We start from the raw sequence: 12,810 nt of genomic DNA on the forward strand, positions 1-12,810 counted from the left end.
CGGCTGCGTAAACGGACGCGTAAAGTTTGTTGAGAGTTGAGTTTGTTGGTAGCATTGGTTGGGGTGTTGATGTTCAATATAGTGATTTTGTTGAGGATGGTAGCAAGGTTGATAATACATTTGTTGCAGATGTTGTTGATTCAGTTGTGGCTGATGTTGCAGTTGTCGTTGAGTTGGTTCTGTTTTGTTCAGGAGTGGTCTGAAATAATTATTAGATAGTGTTGAAAAATTTCGTTGTATAAATTGTTGCTGGCTGTTATAACGTGTAGCATTATTTTGGTAGCTATTTTGACAGAAAAAATATTGTAGTTGTTGAGGATGATGATGTAGTTGCTGTTGATGCTGATGATGATGTTGCTGCTGCTGATGTTTATGTTGTTGTTGCGGTTGCGCCTGAAAATGTTGCTGCGATGTTTTATGTTGATACAGTTGTTCCGACCGTTCGAACTGTTTACAAGGTGAACCCAGATCAAAAGAACATGAGTTGAAAGAACTGTGGTCTCGGGGTTTGTTATTGTAACAAATTTTGTTGTTGTTTTGGCTGCTTTTGATCTCGCATTCACTTAATATGTTGTTGTTTTTGTAAAGCGTGCTGTTGTTGATGTTGTTGTTGCTGTTGTTGTTGTTGTTGATGCTGCTGTTGTTGTTGTTGCTGCTGTTGTTGTTGTTGTTTGTGTGCGGCAGGCTTGAATTTGAAACAACATATTCTTCTTTGAATTGTTGAACTGATGTTGAAAAAATTGTGGTTGATGTGGTTGCTATCCTTATCTTTATTGTTGTTGCTGTTATTGTTATTGTTAAAGATGTTGTTCTGATAGACAGATTTTGTGTTAATATGGTTAATGTTATCGATGTTAATGTTATTAATATTATTGATCATTGCGTTGTTAATGTTGTTGATGTTGATAATATTGTCATTGGTATTATTGTTGCTATCTTTGTTACTATTGTTGATATCGTAAATGTTATTGCTAACAACAAAGTTGTTGCTAGTGTTGCACATGTGATGTAATATTTTGTTGTGTCTTTCAGCATTGTTGTTACTGTTGTTGTTGTTGTAATTGTTGTCAAAATTACATTGATGCTGGTTGTCAATATAAATACTATTAATGTTGTTGTTATTGACAGTAATAACGTTGTTGTTTTCGTTATTGTAGTAGTAGTTGTTGTTGTTGCTGTTGTTGACATTAAATGTGCTGTTGTTGATGTCGTTGCTAATTATGATGTTGTTGTTGTTGTTGATGATGCTATCATCCTCTCCAATCTCATTTGCGGCTCCGTCAACAAAATTGTAGTCTGAACTGTTGAAATGGTCTTGGAAGTACAAATCATTAGTTGAAGAAGCAACAAGGTTTGTGTTGAAGGAAAATGGATTACAAATCGCTACAGATTTTGCAACAGTTATGTTGTTGTTGTCGTAGATGTTGTTGTTATTATGGCTGTTTGTTTCAAAGCCATTAATGTTGATGTTGTTGTTGTTGTTATTGACATTTTTGTTTATACCGATCGTAACGTTATTGGTAAGTAGTGTTAACTTTGAGTCAATTCGGGCATGAGATTTCGATTTACTTTCTTCCATGATGCCAAAAATAATTCAAAAAGGGATCTCAAGTGTATCCATGATTTGGTCAAGCGAGAATAAATTCGGAAGCACGCTTACAAATTGCATATATCCGAATACATACAGCTGCCAATCAAGTTAGTAACCTGCTGGCAAACGTTGTAGTAGGCGGAGCGTGAACAAAATGTGGGTGGAGTTTAAATAATAACTGGACTTCTTGGGCAATAAGGTTTAATTCGATATCAAATAAGAATAAGCGAATGTGTTATTTTAAAATTAATATGAACTTCAAAGTTTTTTCAAGTCAATTTGTAATTTTAATAGATAAATTAACTAAAATATTGGTTGCATAAATAAGTACCAGTATAACACAACAATGGTTATTAAGCTTAAGACGTGTAACAAACAAACACACATATTTCGTTTTTATGTAAGGTTAATTTAGCAACATGATAAAGAAAAGAATATGATGAGAATAATGATGACAACGATGATGAAGACGATGATGACGACGACGATGATAATAATGCATACTGCTTTTGTCGTAGATCATTTTGTTGTTGCAAAAATTCTCACCTAACTTACAACTGAGAGAACATGAGAAAGCAAACAATCCTGGCGCGATTATGGAATATTCAACTCTATACATATTACAAAAGCTCATTCCACAAATATTAAAACGTTGTAAGCCGACTGTATAATAATAATAATAATTGTTATTATTATTATAATAATAATTATTATTATAATAATAATTATTATTATAATAAAAACAATAATAATAATATAAATAATAATAATAATAATAAACGTAGGTGGTTATGGTAACAATAGTTATTTAAACTCGTATCATTCTGAGTAACACACAACAAATTGAAAATAGTTCTATTATCAATCGTTTAATACTAATGGCAAAAAATGGTTTTATTATACCATCATCATCGTCATCATCATCACCATAATCCACCACCATCATCATCATCATTATCAGCAGCAGCAGCAGCACTATCATAACCATCATGACGTCATAAGAGCATACAGATATGAATGAAGATGTTTAGTGAAACATTTCAACTAATTGGTCCATTTAACTCATCTTACACGCCCAATATTATTGATACACACCACACACACACACGCATACAGACACACACACACACACACACACACACACACACACGCACATACAGTTACATGATCAAGTTACCACATTACACCCACGCACATTTGCTAACACACTTACACATACTTATGAGCTATCATTCACGCTTTGTAATAAGAATATAATTACCATAGACACGTGCGCATAACTACATAGACATACGTACGTTCACACACACACACACACACACACACACACACACACACACACACACACACACACACACACACACACACACACATACATACACACACAAACACGCACACGCGCATATACACACAGGCATACACACACACATACATACGCATACATACACACACACATACATACGCATACATACACACACACAAACAAACACATACAAACATACATACAAACATACATACATACACACAAACACATTCAAACAAACATACATACATACGCACACATATACTTACATACATACCTAGATGCACCTGTTGTTTTTCCATCATAACTCCGTTGGATCCCGCGAGATGTTAACGAGAATTTAAACGCGATGATTTCAACTTTATTGACCATTCGCCAGAAATTTCGATGATTACCATTACATAGATGTGATGATGGTGATGGAGAAAAATGTGAGGATGAATTAAATGATGATTTGATGATGGTGATAATGATGCTGATGATGTTGTTGTTGGTGATGATGATGTTGTTGTTGATGATGATGATGTTGACGATGATATAGAAATGATAATTGTATATAGAAGATAATGAGACGGTGATGATATCCTTTTTTTATATCATATAACTCAATATATATCTGAATATGTCGTAAAAAAATATTAATTTTTACAATAAAATCGAGTCCTTGCTGACAATACAAAATAAATTTTAAAATTAAAGGTGAAAGTGTGACGAAAATCAAAAAGTTTAGAATGAATAATTGAAAATTTAAAGAAAATGTCATTGAAAATAATGATAGAGATATCATTGCGAGACGCACTCTCTTATCAGCACGACAGCTCGATTATCAGCATGTAATTTGGTGTGAAACGAATTCGCGTGAGGTCTCTTAATTTCTTGACACCAATGGTAAATCAACTATTCTGTCGGATTAAAATTTATTTTTTAAAATCATACAATACAGTCTTCTGCAGATAAAATCTCGCCAATAAATGAATGAGTGTTATTGTAAAAGCCTAGTTTGCCTTAATATTAAACAGTTAAGTAACAATAATGTTAACTCATGTTAAAAAACCTAAAAATAAAGTTTTTTATTGAAATTTGCAAAATTTTTTCGCGAAAGTATTTGTTAAAAGTAAGATAAATATCTATTCTCTAATGTTATTATTTCTTTGATACGGTTAGATTAGCTCTAGTAACTTATTTTATCACAAATATTATCAGTCACGCTTCTCTGCCAAATTCTTCTTCTTTTTTCTCGACCATCGACCTCCACAAAACCCAATCTTTAACACTTTGTAGTAGTTGAGTAGTTGAAATGTGGTGATATTCAAAAATGTTATTCGTTGTTGACCGCGATCTCTTTTCCCTGCAATCTTTTCAGTAGTTGTTAAATTTTCCATTCTTTCCTTCCGCACGATGTGACCAAAAACTTTAACTGCCCCGTTGGATTATTTGTAGTAATTTCCTCTTTTCATAACCGGAATGTTTTAATACAACCTCATTCGAATTATGAGAGGTCCAACTAATTTTCATAATTTTTCTCAAAAACCATATCTCAGCAGCGTTAATCTTTTTTCCATTTCTTTAAAAATAGTCCAGGACTCAGAGCTGTAAGTTAGTTAGCCCAATTAGTTCATCCTTATTTTTATATTGTAAAGGACGTTTTCTTAACCAAACAAGATATTTTTTCAAAAATTGAATTCTAACTTAACCGCGTGAAGTATATTTTGAATTTCAACGACATGACTTAACCATATGTTAATTTTACTTAACTCTTCATTTGTTATCTCTGACCTTAGTCGTAAATATTATAACATTTTTGCCTGTAATATTTTTTATGTTCATGGTGGCCAAATGATATTGTTAAAACTTTCTTAGTCTTGCTGAAAAATTATTTAAATGTATGTAAGTTAATAAGCTTATTATGATAAAATAAACTTCATTTACTCGAGAAACTCTTGTTGAACCACATCAGAAACATTTATTTAATATAACAAAACAATGACAAAAGGATGTAAATAAATAAAAAATAGCTTCTGATAAAGTCATCTTGTTTCAACAACTTGTAATTGTTTGTCCACCTATCTGTTAAACAATCACAAAAGTTCGTATAACACAGTTAACGCAGAACTTTGCTGACGACCTCCAGCAAACTTTGAGGGAAATGCGTTTGACAGTTGTCCTGAAACATCAGAAGAGGTAATAACACGTACTAAGATAAGCAAACGCGAGCTTGAAGTGTGATTATGGAATTATAATATAGAAGTTGAACTATAGTACTTGAACTCCACCGATGATTACAACATTTAATTTTTATATTTTATACGTTATTCACAATCACAAACATTGTTCGCATGCTATTTACAGGTCTCTGACCTTTCTTAACTAATTAATGAACGACGTTAACGCTGCTCCTTATAACTTAGAGGACAGCTTTAATGAATAATACTACAGCGATGGAATTTAATGAAACTTGTATGTGTAATGGCCTTATACCTAACTATATATTATATGTATATTTATTTATTTATTTATATAATTCATTTCATTTTGGTACTCAAATTCAGTGTGTATGTTTAATTGTATGGTGTGTGTGTTTGTGTTTATGTGTGGGGTGTATGTGTGTGTTGTATACGTAAAAACCCTAAAACCAAACACCATTATGTATACTCATGGTAAATAAATACACGAAAGCGAAAATGTTCGCACAAAAATAAAATTTAGCATCTATGCCGATCTAACTAACGATAATAAAGAATAACGAAGCTACGTTTCATGGTTTTCCACTTAATTTTTTGTCATTTCGTTGTCTTTTTCCGTTTCAGAGGCATCTTTTGGATGGAAATAATGGCTGGAAATTTTTTAGTGAACTACTCGTCATCCAGCTCGTCCGCAGATTCCGACCAGGAAGAGTCTCCTCAATGCAAAAAGTTGGAATAATTTACTTTTTTCTGCTATTATTATATATAATTTATTTTATTAATATAAAAGTTTTATAAAAAACTAACTTTAATTAACTGCTCTATTCTATTATTAATTTAATATTAATGTGATTTTTTATTGCATTTGAATTTGGAATTGTAGGCATAGAAGAGTCATTCTTTTTGTTTTTTTTTATCCTACCTTATTTATAAAATAAAATAATATGAGTACAACATGCTCAAAAATTAATTTTATTATAAATTTGTTTTTATTAAATAAATGAATCAGACGAAAAACACTGCCTCCACTACCAGAATCATTTCTCTCCAAATTCAAAACCAAGAGTGAATCAGAAAGCCATCACGTTGATAACCCAGATGAGCACCAAGGTAGGTTGAGGTCGTTCAAACATGAGAGAGGAAACTGGGCATCCTTTGTAAGCATTCAGTGTATGTTGTTGTTGCGTATGTTTATGTATCTATGTGTGTGTGTGTTTGTGTATGTGTGTGTATGTATGTAGGTGTAGAGGTGTTGTTGATTAAATGATGTGCATATACTGAGCATGTATGCTATCATCTAATAATCATATTGCAAAAAGATAGTAATTTTAATGAAATAAATGCAGATCCTCATGACTTGACAGATGTATGCAATGACGTCATCAGAGCATTAGAACCAGTTGGCCAGTTTCATGTTGTGGAAGACATGCACATATCCCTATCCAGAACTGTTGTACTCCTCCATCACTGGATTGATGCACTGGTCCAGGATCTCAAATCAAGAATCTACAATACGTTTAAAAGGTTTGAGTTATTTGCTATAGAGAAAAATTTGTTTGAGTTATGGAAACATTTCTACATTATTTGTCTTAGTGAAAATATGAATAGCTTGTGAAGTTTTTGGCTAGAAGAAAATTTAAAACCATGAAATTTGTTTGTTGATTCATTTTCTTTTAAAGTACGCCAATTTAACAGAATATCATTCTCAACTAATAAAAATTTTTGAAATCAATTTTCAGAAGTAGATTAAATTTAGGCACTTTAGAAGTTTACACAAATGATGAAAAGTCAAGAACCTTTCTTGGTATAAAAGTGGATTCCACCGAAATGATGAATTATGTACATTCCATTGATGAATCTCTGAAGCAATTTGAACTGCCTTCTTTTTACAAAGTAATTCATTTATTTTCATTGATATTGCTAATATGGCTCTATCAACTGTTTCATTTGCTTCTTATGGAAGTTAATTCCTATTCAATAGATCTTTATTCCCTTTTAAAATGATTAAAATTAGAAAACTTTTGCTGATGTTCCTAAACTGAGTTATACAAACCAGGTCTGATAAAAGTGTTGCCGAATTCATCATGAACATTTTTTAATGTTAATTTTTGATAACGTTTGAATTCTTATCGAAAGATTATTCACACACACTTGTATATTATTTTGCCATATTTTATTGAAAGGAGAAGTCTTTCACATTTTCGTAATATGTGTTTATTGTTAGCAGAACATTCTATGGACAATATCTTTCTTAAAAATTATTTTTCTTCACAAGAGGTCAGGTTTTATTTCATTTTTAAAAATTTAAGAATCCTGACTTCCACATAAGTGTCTTGTGGTGTGTTGGGGATGTCCGGAAGCAGATAAGTGCCAACGTCTTAAACAAAATTCAAGTAAGTTATTCGTCTCTTTTTTCAATATTCATTTCCTTCATAGTCAATTAGTACAGCTTCTAAAAAATTCTTTTGTTAAAATCTTTTTTATTCATTGTTTTTTTTTATAAGAAATTTAGTGTGTTATAAAAACTTCTCTTTTATATTTCATTCATAAATTTTATGTTCTAAAACTGTTTTTTTTTTAAAGAAAATTCTAGCTGACTACCTGAAGATGTTTGAATATTTACGCCAATTTGAAGTCAACGAACTGAGACTTAAAACTGGAAACAAAATGTTTGTTTTCCCTGTGAAGTGACTGAACGTGGCTTTGTTGTACAGATTTGTTAGGCATTATCACCGCTGTATATATTACTGCGTCTGTTGGTTATATTTCATTTTCAAAATTGCAAAATTAGTTTTTCAAATTCTGTTCATTTGTTCTTTTAAAAAGTATTTTTACGAATGTTGTTAGTTTTTAATTTTATTGGTATATGTCATTTTTTGTTTACTTTAAAAATACTTGAAACTAATAGGGAGCCTAATTTAGAAATATAAGTTTTCAACCGTTACTTAATTTTGCTTAATTGTGGCGTTGATATAGTGAATTAAGCTGGTAGTTTGTTAATAGATTCAACTAATACTTAATCTGGTCTTGTAAATGTAAAATTCGGTAATGGAAATCCCGACGTTTTTGATTTGAATTGACGGAATAGTTAGCTCTCTATGTTGCAGATCTCGCACTATAATTCGATTTTTAAGAATGTGGCGCGGATATAAGTGAATTAAGCTAGTTTTTTTGCTAGATTCATCTAGTACTCAATCTCCAGAGCCTGAAAATGTATTATTTGGTAATGAAAATTTCGACGTTTTTGATATATAACAATGAATCAACCTTGTAGTTATCGTTATGTATTAGCGTACAAAAAACTGTTTCTCTCTGTGTATGTTAGGGAAAGATATAAAATTTGTTGTTTAAAATACAAACATACACGCACGCACACACACGATAAGTAATAGTGATACACAAAATGTTTGTTGGCCAGCTGGCTGGTCGACAGGCCTCAGCGTACGATATACACGTTTTGAAGAAAAAGGAATTGTCATAAATTTGTTACCGCTGTAAGTTTAAATGTAACTAACGATTTTTGTATTTAACCGTCAATACATCATTGCCGTCGTAAAAGTTAGTGTTACGAAATTTAAATTTACGTTTTCGTCAAATTATTTTGAAAAATTTAAATCATTTTAATCGAAAATTATAGATCATGTTTTCTTTCCCTTCCCGGTAATTATTTTGATGATGAGATTTATGAATCTGTTATATCCATGGTTTGAATCGCTTTATAATTTTTTGATTGTTGATGATAATAATGTTGACTGGGTATGGTGAAAATGACTTTATTATTTTTATTTTATTACAATTTTATTATATAACAATTTTATTCAATGCAGTTCTCCCCAATATTTTTCCGAGCTATGAACAACATTCACACAGTGCCAGTAAATACACGCGAAACAACGGGTCAGGTCACTGAAAGAAGTTTTCAACCGTTACGTAATTTTTTCAATTTTTCATACCATGATCTGTTCACCCTAGGCGTTGCTTACTGAGTGCATACTAGAGCCCCAAGCAGAGAGGATTTTTCCAAACCGCAACCGCCCGCATATGCACTGATCATTATTCGCACCGCGCCCGCGAAAAGGCAACATAAATTGGCCGTTTCAATCTCATGTTATCCGCTTGGGGCTCTTGTATATAACTGCGTCGTAGGCACGGCTGTACACCAAGTTTAATGCAGTGATAGGAATAAACCAGCCAGGTAGGTATTGATTTTCACTTCAGACCAGGTTGCTCGCAGCACTTCTGCAGGCGGTAATAAATCAGCTTTTAATACCATTTTATTGCGTACTACGCAGATGGTCGAGGTTGCGTTTTGTGGCGACGAAGTCGACAGCGTGTGTGGCCACAAGCCTACGTGTAGCTGAGTTCATATGTGGAACTAAGTAATTTATCAGCTAATTAAGATATTCTCAAACATTTGTCAGTTTTCGATCGTCGAAAGCTACATGTTCTGCAGATTTCAACATTGTCCCTTAACTGTTTTATATTGAAGTCGTTGGGTAGATATCTCTGAAAACCAACAACAGAAAAGTTTAGACAACTTGACATAGGTAAGTGGACGCAAAGGTTGCATTTTATGCAGATATGTCCTCAAGTGACATTTTATAAAAAAAAAGTAGATGTCTATACGAATAAGATTGATTAAATATCAACTTAGGTCCTTGGCTGATTTCACTCTTAATTTTTAATCAAATGATTTAATAATAAGTACTAACTTGCTTTTCGACCGAAACTAAATGTTCAAATGTTTGAATTGCAAGCAGTTAACATATGAATATGATGATAAGCAAAATATTACTAATTCAAGAAATTTCGAAAAAAAACTACAAAATAATTATTTTATTGATATATAATTGTTGACAACAATCTCACGTGAGAATTGATGAACCTGCATTTTTTATAACGTTTATGAGCATTGTAATGCCATTTTTCATATATTAATAAATCGATTTTATAAGCAGTAATATTTATTGTTCCATTTATATTATTACAACAAAAGTCGATAAAATTTTTCGCTGCCAGCATTCAAACATTCAGCAGCGCACAGCCTAGCCAACGCTATGGTTTTATTTTTATTCTTATTTTTAGCAGTTATGCTATCGTTCTTGTTATTTTCATTATGCATGCAAATAATATTTATGTGTTTGTTTACTTTATTTTTTCTCTTTCCTCTAGGTCGAATTTGTATCGGAGTTTGTTAGAAACGTCCTGATAACATTTGTTCTGTTGTGCTTTTTGTAGTATTGTTGTGTATTTGCTGTGGTTTTGTATGTAAATCATGCTGTATTGTGTATTTGTTATGGTATTGGGAAGGATGTGGTACTGTGTAATTTCTGTTGCTTTTTCGGGTAATGCTGCATTGTGTTCATTATCTTTAGATAATAAATTATTTTATGTAATGCATTTTTTGCAGTTTGTATGTTCTTTTTAGTTGATGTAGTGGGCATTAGTGTTGAACAAGCATTGTCGATGGCGAAAGAACTAATTTCGATGATCATTTCAACAAATTTAAAATTATTCATGCAAACACAGATGAGTGAGACTTCAGAAGTAGAAAGAGAAGAATAATAATAATAACCTGACACAATTAAAAATGTTTTATGATTGCAGCTTTAATTATTATAACGAACGGCGACCTTGGAGAAATGCAGTAAAGATGATTTCTTTATGTGCCTGTGCGAACGCTCACACGTGCAAAGATTGCCTGTGAGAGATTGTATGTGTTTGTGTGGTGTGTTTGTATGTTTTTGTTTGTGTATGTTTGTTTGTGTGTGTGCGTTTGTGTGAAGAAGAGGAGAATGGCATGAATTTGCAGATTATTTTGATTTATGATTCTTTCCGTTCTTTAGGAAGTAACAAGCGAGTATGTGTAATAATTACTAATGAATAGGACCACGCAATGTATATGCTATTTAGTATAATATTTCTGTCAATCATGGATTTTACGCTGGATGATATGTGCTGCACTGCATTCATTTTGTTAAGTTTATATGAAAAGAAATTATCCCAATGTTACACTTTTTTAATTTGTAAGTTGTTGTAAAATAATAGAAAAATATATTGACATTGACACGTAGGTAGGATAGGAATGTACAGACATGTTGTGCATATGACACAGTTGACGGTTAATTAAACATTTTAATAATATTTATTGTAATAAAATGTAATTTAATTAACAGTTTTATTAAAAAAGCATTTGCCCGTTTTCATTATAACACACAAATAATATTCACAACAGCGTCTAATCTATCCAGATGGCAAAGTGAATTTTTATAGTATTGTATCACATTACATGTTTATTCAACAATTCTAAGTTTAATATACATACACGCACACACACACACAAACACACACACACATACACACACACACACACACACACACACATATATATATATATATATATATAACAAAACATATTATACATGTATGCGTTTACACATGCAGATTCTGAAAGATTTCAACTTTAGCTAACCAAACGTTATCTTCAAGTATGATTAAAGTTAAAAGAATTTTTATTACCAGCCTTGTTTATAGATGAAATAAACACACTTACACACACAATCACATGCACACACATACACATACATATTTTATTTTATGTGTGATTATGTTTGTGTTATAGGTTGTATATCTGTGTTTGTATTTGTACGTATTTATGCTTAAACATGTGGATTGTTTACAAAGGTATATATAAAATATACAAACATTATCAAATAAATAATTGATATACGTATCGTAAGCTTATTTTTTATACTGTTTGGTGTGTGTGTGTGCGTGTGTGTGTGTGGGTGTGGCATTTGATATGCTACGTGATGAACGCAAGCAAATGTGTTTCAAGAGAGGTTAAATAATGTTCAGAGAGGTTAGCTAATTGAAATTGTGTCATTGCGTGGTTGTATCATTTGTTTGTCTGTCTGTCTGTCTGTTTGTCTGTCTGTCTGTTTGTCTGTTTGTCTGCCTGTCTGTATGTTTGTTTGTTCTTCATAGATGATATGATGTTTGATACTTTTGTTGCAAGACGAAGATGATGATGGTGGATGATGACGAGACCCATTTTAAAAGATAACAACAGTGATGATGACAGACGATGATGATGACAATGATGATGATAGAATGGTGGATTGGTGAATGATTAAAACCAGATAACAGGCTACAACGAATCTTGAAATGACGGTTGCCCAGCGATACAAAGTGTCGGTTGCACAAAGAGACAAACTGTTGGTTGGAGACAAAAACGTTGGTTGCACAGAGACAAAAATTTTGGTTGCACATCGAACGAATCAATGAGATGTGTTCTACATTAATTTTTATACATCAGATACTTGAGAAACTACAAAACAGTTTAAGCAAGGGTACCGGCTAGCACTGATATAGATGAATAATTTTTTTAAAATCATCAGCTAGCTCCGGTATAAATATTTATTAACATTAGCTGGGATAATTGTAACGCAATTGGTAATTACGTATACAGCAGGCACATGGTAATTACTCTTTCTAAGCCTTTTAATACTTCCTACATTCACGAGCCATTTTTCAGTAATTTAAATTCTAACATTTTATAATTAAATGTATAAGTCTTCCTGGTCCAATGAACAATGGCGTTAAATGTTACAACTTTACATTTTTATCAAAAACATTACCCGAAATTACAATTTGTAATTTGTTATCAGATAAGATTTCGATTCAATCCAGGTTTTGTAATGTAATAAATATATTAAATGTTAATGTGATAT

General features: G+C 31.9%; 1 protein-coding gene across 1 annotated transcript; it reads left to right on the forward strand.

Moving 5' to 3' along the window:
* Positions 1–6,102: 6,102 nt before the first annotated feature.
* On the forward strand, positions 6,103–7,768 carry HELRODRAFT_76915 (hypothetical protein; the record flags this gene model as incomplete). Its single annotated transcript, XM_009016676.1, has 5 exons — positions 6,103–6,247; positions 6,424–6,607; positions 6,823–6,970; positions 7,387–7,470; positions 7,661–7,768. Coding segments are annotated over 5 exons (669 nt in total), but the record flags the coding sequence as incomplete, so codon positions are not given.
* Positions 7,769–12,810: the final 5,042 nt, after the last annotated feature.

This window comes from Helobdella robusta (assembly GCF_000326865.2).
Source record: "Helobdella robusta unplaced genomic scaffold HELROscaffold_19, whole genome shotgun sequence".
In the NCBI taxonomy this organism is placed as follows: domain Eukaryota; kingdom Metazoa; phylum Annelida; class Clitellata; order Rhynchobdellida; family Glossiphoniidae; genus Helobdella; species Helobdella robusta.